This window comes from Aplidium turbinatum, chromosome 10 (genome assembly GCF_918807975.1).
Source record: "Aplidium turbinatum chromosome 10, kaAplTurb1.1, whole genome shotgun sequence".
NCBI classification, from domain to species: domain Eukaryota; kingdom Metazoa; phylum Chordata; class Ascidiacea; order Aplousobranchia; family Polyclinidae; genus Aplidium; species Aplidium turbinatum.
The window spans coordinates 5,376,721-5,401,493 of NC_137481.1; the positions used below are offsets into that span (position 1 = coordinate 5,376,721).

General features: G+C 38.4%; 1 protein-coding gene across 2 annotated transcripts in view; it reads right to left on the reverse strand.

The window, feature by feature from the left end:
- Positions 1-18,554: 18,554 nt before the first annotated feature.
- Positions 18,555-24,773, reverse strand: part of LOC145778036 (dynein axonemal heavy chain 12-like) — a 49,530-nt gene continuing 43,311 nt past the window's right edge. The window contains exons 69-74 of one of the 2 annotated variants that reach the window (XM_082589428.1): positions 24,510-24,682; positions 22,861-23,065; positions 21,595-21,827; positions 21,125-21,216; positions 20,750-20,827; positions 18,555-19,817 (exon numbers count right to left, since the gene is read on the reverse strand). In XM_082589428.1, the coding sequence (XP_082445554.1) occupies positions 19,651-19,817; positions 20,750-20,827; positions 21,125-21,216; positions 21,595-21,827; positions 22,861-23,065; positions 24,510-24,682 (948 nt within the window). In that variant the 3' untranslated portion in view covers positions 18,555-19,650. The remainder of the gene's footprint in view (positions 19,818-20,749; positions 20,828-21,124; positions 21,217-21,594; positions 21,828-22,860; positions 23,066-24,509; positions 24,683-24,773) is intronic. The other variant, XM_082589429.1, reaches the window with a different exon arrangement.

The following is a 24,773-nucleotide window of genomic DNA, read 5'->3' on the forward strand; positions in this document are numbered from 1 at the left end:
GAAGCCAAACGTCTTAAAAAATCATCAGATTTCTGGATTTTGGCGATAAATTCGCCAATATGGCAATCCTGCTCCACAAGACCACAAAACAAAAGTAGAACCGCATGGCGCATATGTGCATTGTGCTGGCTGTGCACTGTGCAGTGCTGCGCCGATACAGCTGCGAGAAAAATGCATTATTTGGCAAAGCGCAGCAAACACGCACAAAGCAAGACACAAACACGTGAAGAGAAATAAATGGCAATTAGAAACTGAAATTTCAATGCAAAAGTAACTTGTAACTGTTGAAAAAGTGATAAAATAGGAACTAGTTACCGCGTTTTGTTACTTTTGGAAAATGGTAATGAAGTTACCGTTACAGTTACTCAAAAAGTAACTAGTTACTTTTGTAATTAGTTACTGCCCACCTTTGCATAAAAGTATGAAAATATCTTTCTAATAAAAAGAAGAGTAACTGCTCAAGTTACAAATTTCAAAAGTTCTTGAAAAAAAAGTGGTTGCAAATACGCACGTGGACTATACCTGAGTTATAGTTTTGACCTATTTGCATAATTCGTTAGTTGGCTTAATTTGTCATTTTTTTCTAATCCCTTTGAATTAATGGACCCTAGGCGAATTCAAAATTTTGTTTTAAGTTTTGTGATTTTTCATTTTATCACAGTTTGATTGTTTGCAGCAACATGATCCAGTTTATTTGATCTAGCTCTTGAAAAAGCTTGTTAATGCTGATGGAAAATAGATTATGGCTATTTTTCCCATACAAGTGTTGCCAGGTAAGGAATTCTGCCCTAATTTGAAAAAAAAAAATATATATCTGTTCATCATTGTCATCAACCAGTTTTGATTATACAGGCCATCAATTGTTCCTCATGTTGAGGATGTGGCCAATCTAATCTGTCAAGAGCTAAGTTAAAAACAAAAATGTGTAATTTGGAAAAAAATGAAGTTCTCGGCAGAGAAAAATTGTAAACCTCTTCTTAATAACCCTTATCATAATCATAACTCTGGCAACACCTTCAACGACACAACGCTTTTTGATCTGTTGTCTTTTTTCTCTCTTTTTTTTTTTCTAAATTAAAAAAAATTCTAATAAGGTGTTGTGACCATGCCAAATTTGAAACTGATTGTCCTGTTTTGGTATCATGCACGTTAAATCCGCATTTTGTTGCTTCTACCTTTTTCTAGACCTCTTGTATGTTTGGCATATATTGTTTTTCATTGTGATGGTCAGAAACAAAAAAAAAAAAAAAAAACTGAAACTTGTCACAACCATTGTAGCTAGTGTGGAAAAATAGCCACTTTGTAGAAAATATGTTGAACTTACCAATATTGCATAGATATATATTATATATAAAAACAATAAAAACTATTAATACTACAAAAAGTGATCAATGCTAAGCAAAAAAGCAAAGCAGAGCGAATCAAATCAAATAGCCTATAGTTATTACTATCTGAATCCTTAACAGCCTGTTTCACCTTTAACGGATTATCAGAAGGGTCTTATTCAAATAGAATAATATATTATATATATAAGATTTTTGTCTATAACTGTTTAGTTAGGTTAAAATGATATATACATACACCAGAACTCCAGAAGAGTAGCCTATACCATTTTCAATTTGTAGAGCATATTGTTCCAGACAATTTTTCACCAAATCAAACGTCATATAAAAACCGTTCAGCTCTACTGAATATTACGTCATGGAAGTTGCTAGAAAATGTGCCAAAATTGCACATCGTTCATAAGACTTGTGTCAAACCTGTTTAAACCTGTTTAGGCCTGTTTTAGTTTGAAACCTGTTTAAACAGGAAACATAGGATTACCAGCTTTGAACACCTGTTTTGAATTGCGTGACAATGTCTTTCTATTGCGTCACAGTAGCCTACTGCATACGTGAATTTGAGATATTGATATCTATTCTGGTCATTCGTGAAATGGTTGCTTGAAAGTTGGCCGCACATTTAACTGTTGGCTTAGTGCTTGCTAGCTGGACAAAAGTTCCGTCTTTTATCCAATTAATCTGTTCTGTAGTGACAGTTTTTAGAGGTGTACGGAGTTGCACCCCCTCGTTTTCGGTAGCCGCGGGCTAATTTTACAGAAATACAATTTGAATAGACGTTTCAAAGGCGTGTTTCTTGTTCGGTCATTGCATGCAGACGAACGGATTTGGGAATCTTATGTTACAATTTTCCCACGAAGAGATTATGGTTTACCGCTGTGACCATAAAAAATAAAAGACGAAGTTTGTTAGTTGGTAGGCCAAGAAGCACTTAGAAGCAAAAAAATAAAAAACGAGTTTGTTGTCAGCTAGTGCAGAAGAACTACTTAGAAGTACAAGAAATAATAAAAGAAGATTTGTTGGTTGGTAGTCTACACTCTTACAGAAGCAAAGAAAAGTAAAGACATTTCTTCTCAGTTTGGTACTGAAGAAAAATAACTTTGACAATCATTGGCAAAAAAGAAGATTAAAGGCAATCCATCTGTGCTTGAAGATTCAAGTGGAAGAATCCAAGCAAGTTTTGTGGACTTTTGGACTTCATACTCGTAGAGCTACGGTATCGTGCATTTAAATTCTTTTTTGTATTTTTTACGGTCATTGCAGTTAAGTTTTTTATAACTACTGTTATAATATTGTGTGTTTGTATAAATTAATTTTTTAATTGTTAAATTTAGCCCCAACATTTAATATGTCTACACTCGGTGGCGACAGGGACTCGACCGCCGTCAACTCGACTGAGTTTAAGCCTGATGATGTTCTTTGCGGTCGGGCAGGCCATTCTGGGGAGGGACCCAGTAACGATGAGGCTAAGTCAGTTCGAGAGGCCCGGCATCTTAGTCGGGATATTTTGACTCAAATTGGGGAACTTTCTGTAGCCCTAGGTTCTTTGAGTGATAAGCAGGAACTGTTAATTTTTAGATCTAAGTTATCTACTTTAGAAGAGGAATTACGGCATTTCCATGCTCTCTTGAGTAAAATTTTTAACTCTGCAATCTTGGCAGAACTTCGTGATAGGGTAGATCCCGAATTTAACTCGTTAAAAAATAACTTCGAACAAAAAGAAAGTGAGTTCTCAGATAGGTTGGATGCTGACATACATCCTGAGGATAGCGCCTCAAATGTAAGCACTAGGATGTCTGTGAGCTCGTCAACGATAGTTGCACAAATTAACCTGCAGCTAAGACGAGCGGAGCTTCAGATACAAGCTGACGCCGAAGCGAGAGCTGAGACCATACGAGTTGAGGCCGAAGCGAGAGCTGCTGAGGCCGAAGCGAGAGCTGCTGAAGCCGCCGCGAGAGCTGAGGCCGTACGAGCTGAGGCTGCCGCGAAAGCCGAAGTAAGAGCTGCTGAGTTTGCACTCAAAGACGCACAGTTGAGGGCTGAACAATGTAAAGAGGTAGCTTTGGCTGAATATCGATCAGATGTGGGCTCCCGGCGTAGCTCTAAGAAGGGATCTTCTAGGCATTCCAGAAGTGAACATCAATCGCGGTTAAATTTAGATAACCTTTTCCAGACACCTGTCCAATCCGTAAGTGGTCCAGTACAATCCACATGTTTTCCAGCTGTTTCAGGAGGTCTCGGGGCCGCGGCTAAGGGTCTTCCGAAGGCTGTAGAGCCAAGGTCTGAAAATTACAACCGAACTCCTCCCCCAGAGCGTACAGGTCACGGGGCCGCCATTAGCAGTAATGCTTTGCCCCCTTCACAGTTTTCTGCGCCGCTAGTTTTTGATCGCCCAGCTACACGTAATTTGGGTGGTTGTGAGAGGCGTAACGCGTCTCCTGATTTTAACGTGTGTGAGGATCGTGATCGGGCTGTGCATGTGACTGAGCCCACTCAGCCCCTTGAGGGATATAGCTTGTCTTCTCCCGCGAAATCGAGTTCTCAACAGCAGGATTGCTTTTTTGAATACCAAAATAGTAGGACGTTTTTCGATAAGGCGGCCTTGATTGGTTACGATGGTAATAATATGCCATTTATCTTCTTTAAAAATCGTGTTACGGCCTTAATGGCAGCTTCGCCCTTCAAAGGAACTCGTTTGACTTTGTTACAAGCAGCTTGTGTTAGAACAGCTGCGCAAACGATTGCTAATTTGGTTTCTGACACTCCTGGCTTGTCAGAGGAAGACAGGATAGAAATGTCGTTAGCTCGCTTGTCCCAGCGTTTTGGAGTTCGTGGAGGTCTTTTCGCAGAACCAGAAATTAGAAAGTATCGCTATGGTAGCAAATTGACTTCTATCTCTTCCAGTGATTTGAAAGAGTTTAAAGATGAATTGTCGCAGTGTTTGCTTTACGCGCAAGCTTATGGTCAGCGTGATAAATTAGAAGGACGTTTTGTTTTGGATTTGGCTAAGCGACTCCCGTTTGACGCTAAGCAGCGTTATCTTGACTTTTTAGGTGATCAGTATGGTGGCACTGATGAGCCTACTTTTCAGAGTTTGTTTGAATTTGTAGTACGGAAGGAAACGCGCAAGTCGACTGATTTTAGCATTATGCTAATGGGCGATTCTGGTGAGTCGCAGCATTTTAAAAAGTTTGGCAAAGGAAAATTGCCTTCATGTCCGGTTAGGCAGACGTCCGTAAAACCCCATGATGATGTGATGTCAGGGAGTTCGCAGTACTCGACTGTTGTTGGCGCACCGCGCGGTGGTGAGACTAGACGTAAGAACCTACCGGCATGCATTTATTGTTCGTCACGTGGTCAAGTTGAATATCATTTTTTGTCTAATTGTAAAGAATTTTTGCGCTTGACACCTAAAGATCGGAGAGATGTTATTGTGAAAGCTGGCAAATGCTTGAATTGTTTGCGCCAGCATATGGTTAGGGACTGTAATCATGCAAACAACTGTCGTCAGTGTGGACCTAACAACGATAGGAAACACTATTTTCTTCTGCATGATTTTTATGTGACGTCACGTGATTCTCTGGATTCGATCAGCAAAGATGATGCTGGTGCTAGAGTTCCTGTGCGTAATGTTAAGATTGGAAATGTTAAAGCAGCCTTTAACCGCGTTACTGCTGCTCGTGTTTTGAATCCAATGACTGGCAAATCGAAGTTGGTGTATTGTCAGCATGATCCTGCTTCGCAGTTGACTTTTGTTTCGAGTGATTTGGTCTGCGAACTTGGCGTTAAACCGTATGACAAAGCGTCGTTTAAAATGGATACCCTGGCTGGTCAGAAAGCTACTTGTGCTGACCTTGTCAAACTCAACATCCAGTCGTTAGAGACAGATGAACTGTTTTGTGATATAACTTCGGTGGTTAACCCAGCTTGGACTGACGATGTTAAAACTTTACCACATAAGCAGGATTTAAGTGGTTTTCGTCATTTTCATGACGTGAATATGTTTCATTTGAATGATTGTAGTACTGTAGATGTACTGATTGGCAACGACAACGCTTATTTGATGTGGGCCAAAGAGGAGCGTGTTGGTGAAAATCGTAGTGAACCGCATGCTTTGCTCACTTCTCTCGGTTGGTTGGCTTGTGGTGGTAAGTCACCCTTAGATGAAAACGTTGCTAATGTGTGCAGAGTGCAGACGTCTTCAGAGTCGGATGTCATCTCTGGCTTTCAGCGTAAAATTGAGTCTCGTGATATGGAAATAGCAGACCTGAATAAAGTCATTCAGGATTTGACTTTGCAAAATGAAACCTGTGAATTGTCTCGCAATGATATTTTGGCTAGAGAACTTGTCGAACCGAATATTGAGTTGAAAGATGGTCGATTTGAGATACCTGTTCCGTTGAAGGAAGATATTGATTTACCTAACAATTTTGTGTTGGCGTCAGATAGAGCTGCTGCTTTAAGAAAGAAAGCTTTAAAACAACCTGAACTTCGTGATTTCCTTACTGACACCATGAAAGATCTTAAATCTAATGGCTATATTGAGTGTGCTGGTGAAGCAGGAAATGTCAAGGGATTTGAATGGTATTTACCATACTTTGTGACGTCACAATTAAAAAAGCGCATTGTTTACGATGGCAAGTCTGAATTTCGAGGAACTTGTGTTAATGATGTAATGTTTTCGGGTCCTGACTTGTTAAACCCTCTGGTAGATGTCTTGGCTAGATTTCGGCTTGGTAGATTTGGTCTCATGGCTGATGTGACTAAATGCTTCTTTCAAATAATGTTACCTGAGTCGCAAAGGGATTTGTTTCGTATATTGTGGTTTGAAGATGATGACCTTGAAAGTGGTAAGATGGTACCATTTCGTTTTTGTGTACACCCTTGGGGAATAAAGAGTAGCTCATATATCGCTTGCTTGGCTATAAAGAAAATGATCGAGCAGAATCCCAGCAGTGCTGGTGAATTGACTCTCTGCAATATTGCAAATAATATGTACATGGATGATTTTATATTTTCGGCTGATAGCTTAGAGGAAGCTCAGCAAATCACTCATGAATCAATTGCTTTGTTTGATAGCCGTGGGTTTAAACTTGTTAAGTGGAGTGCTAACAAGGAGGCTATGATTGTCTTGTCAAATTTGGATAATGAGATGCTTTCACCTTTGATTCGTGACATTGACTTTCAGACTGAAAATATGACTTTGCCATCAGCGAAGACATTGGGTTGCGTGTGGCAAACCGAGTCTGACGAGATGCGTATCGCATGTTCCTTAAAGCCCTTGGCTAAACACACTCGCAGAAGTATGCTCAGTCAGCTTGGTCAAAATTTTGATCCGCTAGGCTTTGGAGCGCCATTTTTTCTAAAAGCACGCCTGATACTTCAGCAATTGGCAATAGATAAGTTTGATTGGGACACCGAGGTCCCTGATAGCTTTGTTAAAGAGTGGGAGTCGTGGCTTCGCTCTTTGGACCTGCTTAAGGATTTTTCGTTACCGAGATGGTATTTTGCAAACTCTGGTGTGTGTAGTCCGAATGATGTTGTGTCATATCAATTGCATGGGTTTAGTGATGCTTCGAATCAAGCTTTCTCTTCTGTTGTTTACTTACGTAGATTGGTTAACGGAGTTCCGAGTGTGTCTTTCGTTCTGGGTAAATCTACCATTGTTTTAAAAAATCAGTTTTCTTGGCCGATAGCTAGGAAAGAGCTTGTTGCCGCTTTAAATACAGCAAGACTCGTGAAGCAGGCCTACGAGGCATTGAAGATGCCCGACTGCCTTAAGTATTTTTGGTGTGATTCTCGTACTGTGTTGCAGTGGGTTAAAAACCCTGATTTACGTTTGAATAAGTTTATTACGCGTCGAGTTGAGCATATTTTATTGTTGTCTGGAGCCCAGGATTGGCGTTTTTGCCCTACTGATATGAACCCAGCTGATGTTGGCACACGGCCAAATCTTATTACAAAGAAAGAATTTCGAGAGTTGTGGTTGAATGGTTCTAGTCTTCTCTACCAGTGTGAGGAAATTCCATCTGTAGAAAATGCCACTCCAGTACCTGTCCATAGCCTATATCTTCGTGACGAAGAGGAGTCGCTTGACGGACAGGGTGGTCTTCACAGATTGATCGAGGCCGCACCTTCTTTGTATGTTATGAATAAGAGAATCGCTTATTTGGTTGCTTTTGTTGAATTTTTGTGCTGTAAAACGAGAAAGCGTAGCTTTGTAAAGCCAAAACTGGACGCCTCTTATCTCAATAGAGCCTTAGACTTGACTGTGAAGTTTGTTCAGAAGAGCGTGTATGGTGATGTGGTGCGTTTAATGACCAAGCGATCGCCGGATGCCCTTGAGGAAGTGATAAAGCGGGGTAGTGTTGGCGCTTCGCAACGTGAGAAGGAACGCTTGAAAGAATTGCGTTCACTTAAAAAGTACAGACCTTGTGTAGATGACGCTGGTGTAATCCGCATTGAAGGGCGCTTAAGTAATTCTCCCGAGATCTCTCTTGAAGCAAAGCATCCGATTGTTTTGCCTTCGAAACACCCCTTCACTATAGGCTTGTTGTACTGTCGCATCATAATCGAAATGCGCACTGTGGAGTACAGCACACTTTGTTGTCTACGCGACAGAAGTTTTGGATCGCTAATGGTAATGCTTCCGTGAAGAGGTATCTTAATGATTGTGGTGTATGTGCGATTGAGAAAGCTCGGCCTATAAGGCAGCTCATGTCTGATTTACCTTTGTCTCGCACAACTGCCCATAGGAAACCCTTTTTTGATTGCGGCTTAGACTATCTTGGACCATTGACCTTTGTTGAAGGTAGGAGTCACAAAAAAGCTTGGGGACTCTTGTTCACATGTATGGCATCTCGCGCTATTCATGTTGAGCTGGTTACGTCATTGTCGCTGAGTGATTTTTTACTTGCCTTTACGAGGTTTACAGATTTACGTGGGCAGGTTAATGCTATCTATTCCGATAATGGAAGTACCTTTCAGGCAGCATCTAAGAAGTTACCCGAGTTGATAGAATCAGCTGAATTTCACAACGCCCTGAGACAGAGAGAGATAAACTGGGAATTTATACCTCCGTATGCTCCGGCGCAAGGTGGCGCCTGGGAGGCAATGATTAAACAATTTAAAATTGCATTTTTTCACATTTTGGACTCTTCAATTCGTAAGCCCAATTTTATTGAACTGCTTACGTACACAGGCAGTGCCGTTCGGATCGTGAACGAACGCCTTTTGGTACCTTTGAGTGACGACCCTAGGGATTTTACTGTCATCACCCCTGCCTCACTTTTGACCCCATACTTAGACCCATACTGTGCTGTTGGGCAACCACATGATCGTGACCAACTAAGAAGGGATTATCGGTTCAATTTGTTACTTTCTCAGCAGTTTTGGAGTAAATGGATCGATTTTTACTTGCCAGGTCTTCAGGGCCGGAAAAAATGGCTAAAAATGGCCGAGAATTTGGAGCCTGGTCAACTTGTAGTGGTAGGTTCTCTCCAAGACATTGGTAAACGTGGGAAGTATCAACTTGGGAGGGTGCATGAGGTAGTTCCACAAATTAGGAAAGGGAAGCCTGTGGTTCGTAGAGCCAAAGTTGCCGTCTGCAACTATGATGAGAGTACGGGGAAAGTGAAAGTAGACTACGTGTTGAGGGATATTTCGTGCCTCGCCCCCGTAAAGAACACCTAAGTGTTAGGGTTTGAGCCTGGTTCTGTCTGCGGTGGTCGACCTTTGTCTGAGCCCAGAACAGTCGGTTATTATCGCAACCATTGTATAGAGCGTCATTTAGCGTGTACCTATGGTACCAATTTCATGTATCGTCGTATTATTCTTATTGCTGTTCATTCGTTGCATGCCCTTTGTATTTGCGTATTAACTTAATCGTGAGTGATTCAAACAATTTGTGTATCATGTGTTTTTATTCATTGGCTCACAATTGTCGTCAATTCTTTTTTAGTTATGCCATGTCAGACTGTCATAACTAGGGGCCGCTATGTTCCAGACAATTTTTCACCAAATCAAACGTCATATAAAAACCGTTCAGCTCTACTGAATATTACGTCATGGAAGTTGCTAGAAAATGTGCCAAAATTGCACATCGTTCATAAGACTTGTGTCAAATCTGTTTAAACCTGTTTAGGCCTGTTTTAGTTTGAAACCTGTTTAAACAGGAAACATAGGATTACCAGCTTTGAACACCTGTTTTGAATTGCGTGACAATGTCTTTCTATTGCGTCACAGTAGCCTACTGCATACGTGAATTTGAGATATTGATATCTATTCTGGTCATTCGTGAAATGGTTGCTTGAAAGTTGGCCGCACATTTAACTGTTGGCTTAGTGCTTGCTAGCTGGACAAAAGTTCCGTCTTTTATCCAATTAATCTGTTTTGTAGTGACAGTTTTTAGAGGTGTACGGAGTTGCACCCCCTCGTTTTCGGTAGCCGCGGGCTAATTTTACAGAAATACAATTTGAATAGACGTTTCAAAGGCGTGTTTCTTGTTCGGTCATTGCATGCAGACGAACGGATTTGGGAATCTTATGTTACAATTTTCCCACGAAGAGATTATGGTTTACCGCTGTGACCACATATATATATCATATATATTCTGTTTGCAACATATACATGACCGATGTTGATGTAAAGAAAATTTTTTTATTTTTGGATCATGAAAAGAGACCCTGAAAAAGGTAACCTATTGTTTTTCCATTGTAGCCTACACACGAATATTTTGTAGGTAATTGTTGTGAAGTAACAAGCTCTAGTGATCTAACAATGGATCAAGTCATTCAACTACTCTTGAACATATTCATGTTTTTTTTGCTAAAAGGTGTTTGCATTGTATTTAAGGCATGACATTTGCAGGCGAAGACATCATATTATAGTGATTTGTATACACAGGCCAGGCCAACATGCAAAGTGGAGGCCGATGTTACTTTAATTTTGAACTTTAATCTAAATTTACTTTATAGTTCTTCTTCCCGGTGGTCAAATTCTTGTGCCCGGCAGCCAAAATGAAAAAAAACGTTAAAAATTCATGTTTTCAAAAGTTTGGTAATTAATATCATGTTGTACTGTTTTTGCATTCACTCAGGTAAGAACAAGGCCCTGAAACATTAACCTTGAGGGGCATGAACTTGCAGCCATAATGCGGTGCAAGTCAGCCTGGAAAATGTTTAGAGAACTCCTCCCTATCCTTACAAGCAAGTGCCTTTTTCAATTAGAGGTCGTTTGCTCTAGCTGCGTGAGGAGTGTCATGCTCTATGGCTTCGAAACGTGAGAAGTGGCTACAACGTAATGACTGAGCAACGGTAAGATGGACCTGCCTGAAAAGAACATCCAGTTTAAAACTCTTTTATCCAGGCTTAAAATAAGAAACGTTGGTAAAGCCCTCCAATTGGGCAGAATGAGAAGGCTTGGGCAGTGGACATGTTGAGCGCAGCCCTAGCTGGATCTCTCAGGTCAGATGTGTCAACATTGCAGCACAGTGGGGTCAAGGTACACCAAAACTTTCTTGAAAAGAACTTGTTACGTGTGACTTTTAGTTGTGAACATGGACTCTGCCAATCCAACGGACCATCGTAACCGGTCGTTTGGTCGACAAACATTTGGTCGACAGGACATTTGGTCGACAAGACATTTGGTCGACAGGACATTTGGGTTAGAGTTAGGTTAGAGTTAGGGCTAGGTTAGGGTAAAGGTTAGTTAACTAACCCTAAAATGAATCGTTCTGTCGACCAAATGTCTGTCGACCAAATGTCTGTCGACCAAACGTCCTGTCGACCAAATGACCGGGTACCCAGACCATGAGGTGTGCAAAGGAAGACTTTGCCCTTGACAGATAGACCACAACCCACAACCATTAACATGAGGAGTAATTCATGGCCTGCATAAGCGCATAATCAAAATTGGTTGATGATGAACCTGTTCTGCATCATTCCTGGAAATGCTTTCATATTGTCAGCTTTTTTCACCAAAAATCGAACATTGCGCTGAGTCTAGTTTAAGCGCTATTACAATAACATTTTTTTCATTCACAAATGACTATTTGTTATTGCTTAGGTAGGTACTGTTAGTATCGTTTTTCTTTTCTTTATTTAATATATTCCATCTCTGCCAATCCAACAAACCAGGGTTGCCAGATTCTCTAACAGGTTTGTCACCAGAAATGTCATTAAATTTCATCAGATACCACAAAGTTATAGAAGATTTTCAAACCTTAAAAATCGTAGCTATAAATCTGAACTCATTGTGTCATTTATGACAATTTGTGCCAAAATGTCTCAGACACATATTTTATTACATTAGAAATCATTATTTTTTGCTGTGATTGTCCACAGTGGTATCTCTCAGTACTCATTGTCAGACATTTTCGAGCATTGTCACTTGTCAGGGTTGCCAGTTCCAATCAGACCAGTTTTGCAGATTTCAGTTTGGGTTGCAATAACTTAGAGTTAACTTAAGGTTAACTTAGGGTTAAGACTACGCTCTGATAATCTTTTAAAATGTCTGCAAACTACTGAAAATGCTGGACAATTTTCAAGGGTTGTCAGATCCGCGAATCCTGCCCACTAATGTGGGTTAGTTTTGCTTTCCAGTTGCGGGCAATGTTTCGGTAGTTGCGGATGATGTATCATTGATCCTTTGTTTTCTTGTTATTTCGAATCGACTTCATTTGAATAAATACTAATTTTAGTTAAAAACATCCTGCAACACTGACAATGGGTATTTAGAGGTAGGCCTACCGTCTACACTCTACAATTTGGTTTTACCAGGCATTAGAACTGTCAGTGAAAGATGCATATACTTTTCTCAAATATATATAGCAAAAACTTTTTTTTTCCAACTTTGAAAATGTGATTGAATTTGTTCTCTGTTTTGCTTCATTTTGAAACGTTTTTGTACCAAATTGTGTAATTTTGTCCAAATTACGCCATGTTTCAATGCCACTCAGAGATAAAAGTTTGAAATGCTAATGAAATGAGACAAAAAAGTTTCAAAGATCAACCAATCAGAGAAATGTTGGCTTGTGAAAGCCGGCAACCAAACATGGCCTACCGGCGTAGTAGTTTCGGAGGCTCTTCTTGGTAGTGATGGCCGCAGGGAGCTTAGAGGCCTGGACCACTGAATGTCAAAGAAATGCAAAACTCATAATTTTACATTAAAAAATACAAATCTTTCCCCATAAACAGACTTATTGGATGCTTTTAAGATTTTCAGCACAACTGCTAAAATCTAGTCCATTATTTGTATGGTAACAATAGTATAAAAGTAGCTCAAAATACCACTATATGTAATGTATATTTATTAAGTTCTACTAATCTAACTATCAACTACCGATTTTGGCTATTAGGAGATCGGCCTCCAGTCAAATTTAATCCTGCACGTTGGCATGGCCTGTGTATATAGCAGGGCTTTGGAGCCGGCATAGAAATGAAACTGCTCCAGAACTCTCTTCTATCAGAGCATAGCTCCGGAGCTCTTTCATATCACTGCTCCATCTCCATTACCACATTTTTCAAATAATATACCACTTCATTGATAGACGCTCTTGATCCAGTAATCATCCCAAATTTAAAGTCTTACAAATAGCAGACGCACAACAATTATCCAACAATTAACAATACCAGCCAACAAGTATCAATTTTTTAATGCTCTCCATTTAGGGGCATCTTATGGATGGAATAATTCCCTGGCAACAAGACTTCAACAATCGGAAACTTCAATCTGTCAATCTCGGTGACCGGGCCTGCTTCAGTGGTTCAAATTCTCTGCAAGTATGCGAAACTGCCAGGATTAAGCTCTGCAAGAAGCTTTCCCAGTCCGAGCATAAAAATTCAATCAATCAAGTGTCTACCTGCTATTTTGTTGTTGTAGATTTTAGCTCTAACGATCACAAGCAATCACCACTTTCCGTGCAAAATACATTTAATATTCAATCTGAGGCCATTACCATTATTACTGATTTGAATATTCAGCAAAATGTTGGACAATGTGTTCATGGTAAGTTTAGAACTTTAGGTTATAATCTGTCAAAATAACAGTGACTTTATTCAAGTAGCATGGTTAGCAGAAATGGTGAACTTCTTTTTGTGCAGTTGCATATTACTGATGTTAAATCATCATAACAAACTATCTCATGATGCTTGTTTGTTTTGTTTGTTTGTTTATCTTTATCCTGCATTGCGGGAAAGCGGACTTGAACGCTATGCATCGGCGTACGCCTTCCGACGTACACCTGACCCACGCTGCAGCCGACGGCAATGTCTGTTTCCGATTGTCTACTCTACTTATGACTTAAATTTGGTACTACCCATTACTCGAAATCGATCACTAGGTAGAGGCAATTATCGTTCAGTTTCTTGCCCAGAGAAACCACAGCAAGTGCGGGTGGCTGGAGTCGAACATGCAGGCTCTCGACTGCGAGCCCAACGCGCTAACCACTCGGCCACGCTGCCGACTTGGCTGTGAATGTGATGAACATCATTATTAGCTACACTTTTTGCGTTTAATAAAACAAGAGTGTATTGTATCAAGCAAAGTGCATTTGATCTGCCATCACGATTTTGTTCAGTAATGTGAAAAAAATCGGATAAGGTATGATCCACATTCCACAGTCGGAAGATAATTTATCAAAATCTTAAAAATATGAATTCGAGTGTATTTGTAGTTTTTAACCATATGGCTTGCAATCACGAGTAAAGATGCTTCATGTTGGCTGCTTCATGTTAACCGTAGTGATAGGCATGCTGCATGATTCTCATGTACAGATAGCATTTTCTGAGAGATGACAGTGAACTGTTGTTTTATTCAGATTATGCTGCTAAAGAACCCTGCAAACAAACTTCGATCAATCGTGTGCGACAGCCCATTCCCAACTTTGCTGAAACCAAAAAGTTCACTCAATTACTAGACGTAGCCAAAACAAAATCGACATTGGTTTTGCAATGCCATGGAGTTCCTGGCAGTGGAAAGTCAGAAATGGTTCGACAACTTGCTCAAAGATTTCCGTATGAAGATAAATCTTCTTCAACTGGCATCTTTATGAAGTGGGGCATACAGTATGATGGAGTTAGTGATGCCAAGAATGAGCTGAAAGAGCTGGTAAAGCAAATGCAAACACATTGTTTGTTGAAAATACCTGAACACATGCAAGATATTTTGGAGGACTTGAAAAAGGATTTGACAGGATTATTAGTATCAGCTTTGTACGAGTCAAATGTGCCTATTTTACTAATTATTGAAGATACAATTCCAAACAATGATTTATTAAAAGATTTATTAAGACGCATAAATCAGCGTAAATCATCTTTTGATTCACCCAAACTTCACGTTTACCTTACGACAAGAAGAAAGACAGTTGTATTTTCCGACGATGAGCATAAAAGCATGGACCACTATATGATTGAAAGAATTACAGGATTTGACCAAGATGAAGGTGTGAAGTTTCTTCTTCAAAACAAACCCAACACAGGAGGTGAGGAAGCGGAGTGCATTAAACTGTTTAATCGATTCAGTGGTTCTCCCTTGGGATTGAGAGTGGCCAAAGCATATTGTAAAAAAACGACAATGTCCTACACAGATTATTTTATGTGGATTGAAGATGGCTGTGAAGAAAGTGTACAAGAAGAAGAAGAAGAGATTATTAGAAACGAATACGGAGAAAGCGGTCAGCACATATTTCAAGCCATTGTGAAGCCGTTTCTCATAACTGACCAATCCAAAAAAGCTGATAAACTAAACTGGAATGTGCTTTTCTGCTTGTCTTATTTTCATCATGATAAAATTCCTGAATTCCTTTTGCACAGGTGCATCCAAGTGCTTCGAGATAAAACTGCGAAAAATTTTCAACTAAGTAACAAACGAGATTCAGGATGTTTGATTTCCAAGTTGCTGGATTTTGAGATGTGTACCTGTGATGAAGAGAAAAAGTTAATTGTTTTCCATGAGGTAGTTCTTCATGCATTTCAAGTATGTCAGCCTCAATCATCATCACTAAAGTTTCAGCAATTACGAGATGCCATTTGGATAATAGCTGGGTTGATCACCAAAGATTTGAGATCGAGAGAAAACCTAGAAAACATGCGAAATCTCACTCCCCACGTTTACAATTTGCTAAAAAATGTTGACAAACAGTTTGAAATGCCTAAAAATTACGAACATTCAATGTTGCTTAGAATGATTCTCTCCCATATTTACGAAATCGCAGCTGCAATGGTAATGGGTAACTCATCATTTCATCCCTTTTCTCAGCAATTTTATGAAAAAGCTTTGAAACTTTGTTGCAACGAAGATACACTGTATCGCTTGACATGGTCTGAAATCAACTCAGAAGGTGTCAATGCAACCGCCGCGTATGTTGTTCAACAATGTTCCTTTGCTGGGAACAAGCTTCCAAAAGGATTTATTACCAAATACGAGTTGGCTATTTTCAACAATACTGCAGCTAATTCACTGGAGTTTTTGGAGAAGGCTTCCCTAAAGAAAAATAAATTTGACAAAATTAAAGGAGCTTTGAAAACAGAAGAGATTAATGAGGATATTTTGAACGTGCTTCGAGATTGTGGTGTTTTCCTTAAAGAAGAAACTCATAGGCACGTGTTTTTTTCTGAGCGAATTGCTTCCATCTTACACAGCTGGAGCAGGCTGATCCTTTATGCTGACGAGGAGAGCATTGACTCTTTGAGGATTCAAGCTGTTTGGCATACTTCTTTATCTCATGCTATATCTGTGCAATGCAGACAGTCATTTAATGTATCTTTACTTTCTGAAAAGCTGTCTTTTACAACAGGAAAAATTCCAATTATTCTTAGAATAAAAGGTGATGCTACTGCTTTAAGAGAGATAAAAGATTTCTGCATGAATTTGCTCGATCCATCTAATGGAAGATTTGACTTGAAGACATATGAGAATGGTTTGCTGAAAGAAATGGTAACTGCATCTCATCCTATGAATCGAAAACAAATGTTTTCTAAGTTGCTTAACATCAATACAAGGTTGTTGAAGAATATGGAAGAATCTTCAGATAGGAATGAGTTGATTACAGATGGAAAAATGTATGCTGACAAATTACATGCTATGGGTTGCAAAAATGAAGGCGAAGTATTTAAGTCTTTTATTTTTTTGATTCATTGTGCGAAGTTTCATGCCGCTAGCAAAGATTTTGATCAAGCTCTGATATGCTTTGATGAGTTTTTCAAGAAAACCAAAGCAGAAGATGACACATATTTTGGAAATTATTGCTGGGCTACTTATAACTTTGCAAGAGCAGTTGTTTGCTCTCAAAAGGTAGAACAAAAATCATCCGCAATTGCGCTTGTTGAAGCTGTGTTAGGGCGCATAGACGAGTTGATGAGACCAAGTTTAAAGGCGAAGCTGAATGAAATGTTGACTCTACTCAATAAATTGTAACAATTTATTGGCTTATTTCCACCATTGGCTAGGCTGCGCGATTTCGTCATTATCATCTTGCTGAAGTTGTTTAGCGTCTGGCTAACCCAAAAAAAAGACCATATTTTTCGAAGACACAAAAAACAGTGAAACAGAAGAAAGTCATGCGTTTGACTGTGAAACCTAAAGCTGGTAAACTTACTAGGCTACAACCCTGAACCAGTAATCATTAATCTTTTAATATCTCCATTTCCAAGAAAATAATGTCAATTTATGTTTTGGTTCGCTTTTTCTAGTTTTTTAATTTTTATCCCACATTTAGTTTGTGTCGTATTGAAAGTAGCAATTTATCGCACTTTTTATTAGTTAGATCCGTGTGTGACTGTGCTGCTCGTGAGTGTATTGATAAATGCCATCAAATCAGCCTGACCTACCTATTCTTATCCAAAACGTAAAGTATTCACTCATGCAATGATACAAGTGTAGGTATCAGCTTTTCAAAAACTCATCAGCCTTTAGCAATTTCCGATTAAGCCTTACTATTTTTTGTTTAGATAACTAAACTTGGTATTTATTATGTTTTGCATAAAAGGACAAAAAAAAAACTGAATCGAAAACCCTTCAGCCTCCTTTCTGAAGTTCTTATTCATTTATGGTTAATTTAGGTTGCTGTGTATTAGGTTTATTACCTTTATTTTATTACAGATTAAATCACAGTTATGTGATACCGTGAGTTTTAAAACGGTTAAACCAAGAATATGAATAATTTTAAATGTTGGTGTGATCTCTTTCGAGCCACCAATTTCTAATTTCACATCACCTCATCTTCTGCAAAGTTTCATGGAGAGAGAATGCTCGCTAGTGCAGGATGTAGTCTAAGCTGTGCATTTATAACGTGTGTTTTTTTATGTGCCATTCCATTTGCTCTGCTTTTGATTTTTTCGCATAGACGAGGCAACAAGTGCGTCTCTTGTTCCCTCACAATACGGGGAAGAAGAGACGTTAAGTCGTATAGATAGACGAACGTTTTTGCCTTCAAATTGCCCTTGCCGTTTATCATATCTATCGTTCATCATGTTGAGATACACAAAATATTTTATAATGCATTTTTTCAATCAATATGTTGTCTAAAGTTGTCCAAGCTGTTTTTCTTTTGTCTTTTGAGTGGCAACAATTCAATGTAAAGTGTTAATCTAACTTTGTTGTGTTTTTAGAAAAGATAATTTGATTTTGCAAAATTTTAGGAATTAATTGTCTGACAACTCCTCTAACTTCTGAATCGTTACATAAGATAGAGATAGTTACTTGAAAGATAAGATGGCCTACATCCATCTTATCTTTCAAGTTTGTAATAAATGGTGGAAAGGAAACGTGTTTAAATATTACATGAACGAATGACGGCGAATAAAACGTGATGCTAGTAAAGCGTGATGTCATCAAAAAGACTTAACAAATTGTGAAGTCATGAATATTGTGATGTTGCACTTTCTATAATTGCCAACAGTGTTTGATCAAGCGAGTGGTGTTTTAAAACTAAGCAGCCCTCGGATTTGTAGCTACCACTGCTGTTAACCATTGGATTATATCCTTAGTTCAGTTTTGATGTTTCGTTTTATTGCTGTGATACCTGTCGTATGTTCCGGACCAGATGTATATGCTTTTATATAAAATAGTTCTTGTTTGATGAAGCGCTTTTTGAACAGTACGACATTAAATTGACTATACACAGTCACACACACACACAGTGAAATATCGTCGAGTTATAAAGTATATCAAGTGATGCAATCGAGCGTTTTTACGTCATTTTATCGTCACATAAGGAACGTTTAATGTAACCGGATCTTTCATTTCAAGGCAAAGTTCAATGAAAAGCAACACGAAAGTGCATTTATGAGGAGATAGCTTCAGCTTGGCTCGTAAAAACAAATAAGTTGCGTTGCTCATGCTTGCAGAACAAGTTTTGGAAACGCAGCTAATATGGCCAAACAATCCCATTTAGGACGTTATTTCGATGTTAATTAACGTAAAGATCATAAAATCACAGAAAGCATACAAAAGTATTTCAAAATAAGAAGTTGAACACATAATCAAGGAATTGTTTACTAAAATAATACAATGAAAACTCGTTGATGGATCTTATTAAAATGTAAGCAAATTTAAAAGCTGTGTATTCTAATCAACACACAAAGTGCAACACACGGTTAAATGAATTCGCTAACAATGAAGTAACATCATGCATGGCCACCTAAAGATACGGCCTGATTTGTCACATTTTGCAGAAATTTCCTGGTTTTTCTAACTTTGGGCGAACGTTTAAATAAATTTTTCTAAAAATTAGATTTTTACGCTTTCTTTATTCTTTTCCCCAGATGACACAATAAAAACAAAGAAAATTTGATTTCGAAGATTTTAGTCAAACTGTTAATTTTCAATAACAGTCTGATTTTGCGTTTTTCAACTTATTTTTTCTCATTTGCTACTGCTACCCCAAGGCAACAAAAAAGTTTTATGTCATTAGGAAACCGCAAAAAGTAAAAACATCTCAAAAAATGTCAGTCAAACACTAGCAGTAGCTGTAATCAAAATGTGACAAATCAGGCCGCATCTCCAGGTGGCCATGCATCATGCAACGTTAAATAGAATGTTACCATAGAGTAGCCCTACACTGACAAAAGATATTTACAAATTCAATGACTTGAGCATCATGAAACACTGATAACTTGCTTGTTAATCTTACTCCCAAATTGATATGTGTAATCATAAGTCATAACAGACATCGGCTTCAGACACTGAAATGCTTGTTGTGAATTCCTAATAAAATAAAAAAAGGAAACCTAAGCATTGTTCATAAACATAGCACCCAAATGACATAATAAAGACTTCAGAAAAACGTAGATCGTACACGTTGATGACGCAATTAATCATCCAAAGCGCAGAGGAGAGCAGTCCCTCGCTTGATCCAATGAGATTCGGGTTTATCTGAAGGCAACCTGATGGCCAGCACATAGTTTGTAGAGTGGCCAGTCGTGGATAAAGTTCCTTTTCTCTCGCTGGTTTTGTACACGGGACAGTTGTAATCTCGCCCTGTCAATGTAATCAGCATTTCACAATAGATTTCAACAAAGTAAAAATTCAAAGAGAAAATGGACACTATAAAAGTTTGAGTCTCGAAACAGCAAAGCAGTTTGCTGAGGAAGACTTCTCGTCTAGAAAATGTTGGCAATTTTTCTTGTTTTGGTCACGTTTTCGTATTTTGCGCTTTTCGTTCCCCAGATTGGCCTGTTCACTCTCTCTTAGTATTCAAGTCTCGCTTCTGTACAATATTACATATTGCACACAACTCTTCCCAAGTTCGATTTTGACAAATAAAGTTGCGAGTTGTGGAAATCTGATGTCTTAAACTTTTTCCCGCAAAATTGTTCTCTGCTGGGCTAAATCTTGCCTTTTGATTAGCCAATAAACCTCATATGCTGCAGCGATCTGCAGATTACAAACACGCCTACCGTACAACATGACAGGCTGCATACAACTCTTATAGACTTTTTCCTTCATTTTTTACAAAAATTTCTGCCATGTAATGTTTGTTTTCTCACATTCCCTTAACTTTGCCCTACCCAATCTTGGCTCGTTTTTTCGCAGCTGCTTCACAAAGTGGTTTAAAGATCCCACGCGGGTGATTTGAACGTCCCACACCTTTGAATCAGTTTCTAAAAATATTAATATCCCTGCAAATTCACTAAAAATGAAAGTAGAAAAAATGTTCATGGTCTTCTTTCGTTTTAGACGGGATGTTAAGATTTCAGGTCAGGTTATGGAAAGGTGAGTGTAGCTTCGTCCAGTTGTGCTATGCCATGCATTCCACTTGGCGCGAAAGAAGAAGCCTTGAAAAACCTACTTTTGGTTCAAAGGTCCCACACTCCCCTACTTTCCTAACCATCTAGGCCACCCTGCCGACGGCGAAACGTTCACTTAATTCACTTTCTATCTGAAATGTTTTGGGTTTTTCTCTGTTCTACCTGTAACTTCTGATTGGTTGAAAGGCTGTTCTACTTCTGACTTCTGATTGATTGAGTGACTTGAAGTTTCACTGGGCTCTACAAAAGTTGTTCTGTTAAAGTGGCTACCGTACTTTCTGCTATTGTACTTTGAACAGAAAATGGGGCTATGCTGAAATAATTACTATCTTGTTATGCAGACTACGAGATATAGCCTACTAGCTTTATGTTCATGTAATGTTTCTTTTACAGCTATGTAGACTAAAACATTTAGTCTACAAAAAACACTGACTTGTAGCGATTTTGTCTACTCTGTTGGGCTTGTCCGATTATAGAAACAGTGTCAAACTCTACAACTATGTAGACGAAAACATTTAGTCTACAAAAAACACTGACCTGTAGCAATATTATCTATTTTGTTGGGCTTGAGCCAGATAATAGGAACAGTATCAAACAGTATCTTTGGATGCTGCTCGGCCATTAAGCCTCTGTAAATATAGATTGGAAAACTTAACAGTGATATAAACCATAGTATTCCTACAAGCTTTAGTTTAACTTGCAATATGTGATCACATACAGCGGTGTTCGCACCAAAGGGGAGGGGGCTAACTTATGGTACAGAACGAAAGTAAGTAGGTTTATGCTAGCCTATGCGACCTGATAAGAAGATGTTAGAAAGAAATTTGCACTGAAAAATTTTACCAAAATAAATTTTCAATGTTGAATTTTCAGGATAAACAAGTTAAGTAAGAGCGGCCGCTATTCTCTCTTGTCTTGTATACCGTAAAGCCACTGGTTTCATATGCACTGAAGATACAAATTTACATCGAGTTTTGGTCATTGCAAACTAAATAATATGATCTTACGTGCGTCGATCCCATCTTGCGCCATCTAGGTATAACCCGTGGACATAAACACCGTCGGCAGGGGCACCATCGTCTGCATCATCAAAAGGAAGAACTTCAAACTCGAAGTCCAGCTTGTCGATCGGAATCGTGTATTTCCTGGCGTAGTTTTGACGAGCTCCGGTAAGGAAAGCTTGAGTGAAGAAAAATCCAGATATCCAGAAAACATCTGGTTTTCCTTGCTCAAACCAAGTCTGTGAATGGAACAGTATTTTAATATTGAGGCTCTTCGAATATTACAGGCCTACGACTCCATTTCCAAGATCAAAATTCTATCAGCCCCCAAAACCGAAACAAGTGCTAAGTTAGACCAGTGGTTTTCAACCGTTTTGTCTTTGCGGACTCTTTTTGGTGCGGTCGAAGCGGACAGCTTAACAATTTATCTGAAATTTTAGTAGCCTATTTCGCATCTCCAAATGGAAAAAAATGTTTCATACGTTTCGAAGCGACACATAAGAACTTGCTGAACTCGCGAACGCACTTATGACGATTGATGACGTTGACGACGTTATGTTATGAGCTATATGTTGCCACACAGGAGAGAAAATTTATATGCTGATTTGATGTTTTTCTATTAATTTTATCAAAAATGAATAGAATTTTTGCGACCTTTACAAAGAACTTCTTTATTTCATTTGTAATCAATATTTCGTTGTAATCACGGTCATGGCAAAACTGTGAGTGCTTATTGGCTGCCTAGTAATTTTTTTTTAGTTAAGAAGCCGAACCTTTGTGCGACACTCTTTGGAATCATTGAAATACACCAATTTTTAAATGCTGTAATCTATTAACTGGCTGCTGCGCCTGGATGTAACAACGTGATCTGTGGCGGCCTCAAACGCAAGAAGAAGAAGATCTATTAATTTTGCTGCAAATTCGGAAACTTTCTAGGACCCCTTGAAAACGCTTTGTGCCCCCCTGGTTGAGAACCGCTGTACCAGACGTTGTTTTCAGTGCATATGCGTTGAAAAAGCCAAGTCAATGGGTTGCTCGTATGTCCTCTGGCATCTAACCAGGCTTTAAGACAAATTTAGAGCACTCCATACATGTAACAACAGGCCGTTTTCCCAAATCTGCACTCCGACCCAAGAAAATCGGAAAATTTGCACTTTCCAAACCGGAAGGCATCTGGATAAAAAGTTGCCTCCTGTGCTCCACTGTAGAAGAGGGGCAATGGTGGATCTAGGAGTGCATGCTTACTCATTTAAAAAACAGTCCTCTGCTAACCTGAAGAAACTTCAACCTTGCCAAGAAGTTGCTGATGTAACTTCCCAACGGCTTCAAGTTTGGATACGACTTCTTCATCCACAGCGCCGGGACTTTTCCTATCAAGAGACTTCCGGCTACGTTTTCGAGCTCTGCGTTCATGACGACCAAACCACGGATGGCTTTGCGCAAGTTGGTCAGTGTCGTGCGAATAACTCGTAGCAAGCTGGAACATTGTTGACAAATTACAATAATTAAACCACATTCTGATAAGTTTGCTTTATCATCTTTAAATTTATTGGCAGTAATAATCTCTAAACGATCAAAAATGGGAAAAACCAACTGAAAAAGGTGATCTGGTACTATGACGCTTCCTCAAATGGGCGATCTACCTAATACAGAAAGCAATATCACTAAGAAAATAAATCAATAGCTTTTTTTCCTTGGTCTGAACCTTAAAACATTTGACCAGGCTAACACACACAATAGTATTTCAATAAGATAAATTTATGTTATGGAACCGGTTTTCTTCCATTAGGAATCGTCAGCATAACTGAGTCGAAATAAAAATTAGCCTACATCAATAGATGTCAGCACAACTGAGTCGAAATAAGAATTAGCCTACAATATCAATAGATGTCAGCATAAATGGACCAAAAACAAACGAAAAATTACAAATTAATTAAATAATTAAAACTATTCATATTCTAGTTTTATTCTATTTTATTTAATTTATTTTATTTAAATTAAATATTTTATTTATTTTATTTCTATTTTTTATCTATTATTTATCTATTATTCTTTAACTATTATCTATTATTTCTCTTTAACTATTATTTATCTTAGTTAAAGAATATATCTATTATTTAACTAAGATAAATAATATCTAAAGAATAAATCTATTATTTATCTTTAACTATTATCTATTATCTATCTATTATTATATTTATCTATTATTTATCTATTCTATTTTATTTATTTCTATTTTATTCTATTCATATTCTAGTTTTAATTATTTAATTAATTTGTAATTTTTCGTTTGTTTTTGGTCCATTTATGCTGACATCTATTGATGTAGGCTAATTTTTATTTCGACTCAGTTATGCTGACGATTCCTAATGGAAGAAAACCGGTTCCATAACATAAATTTATCTTATTGAAATACTATTGTGTGTGTTAGCCTGGTCAAGTGTTTTAAGGTTCAGACCAAGGAAAAAAAGCTATTGATTTATTTTCTTAATCTCTAAACGCAATCAATAAAATTTATTTCGGCATATCTCCACATTCATTTCAATGTACAAATAGCAGAAAATGTAACATAATACTTTAGTTGGTATGAAAGCTACACCATTGAGGCAACGAAAAAAAGCATGCGGATATCAAAGTCAAGGTGCCCTCATACGAATTTTACTGTAACAACGTTAGGCTACTGTAAAATATTTTACTGTAACAATGTTAATTCACATAACGTTACAGCTAATAATATTTCCACAACTAGCCTATAATATAGGCTACAATGCTTGAAACTAGTCGTGTTTGGTAATTCTACGAGTTTGGTCTTAGTTTAAGCTGTGGTTTTACTCTGAGATGTCACACCGCGTTTCTTTGAATATTGAATATGTTGATTTCCAGAAAAAGCGTTAAAAGGTTGTTTATTATTTGGACCTTACTTGTTGAATCTCTCCATCTCTTGCACAAGCACCGTGTTCATGCTCTCGCCGTAAGTGACAGGAAACCTCTCCAAGGACTCCTCTAAGTCAAAATCCTTTGGAAGTTTGTCAAGAATATCGACCGCAATTTCGTTCAATGTATCATCCGTCTTGCCACTGCCGCCACCTCCAGACTGTTTGACAACAAACACATTTTAAGAATCAATGTAAGAAAAGGTCAATAAAACAGCTCTCAGCCAACCCCATCAAGTATTTTCTGGTTTT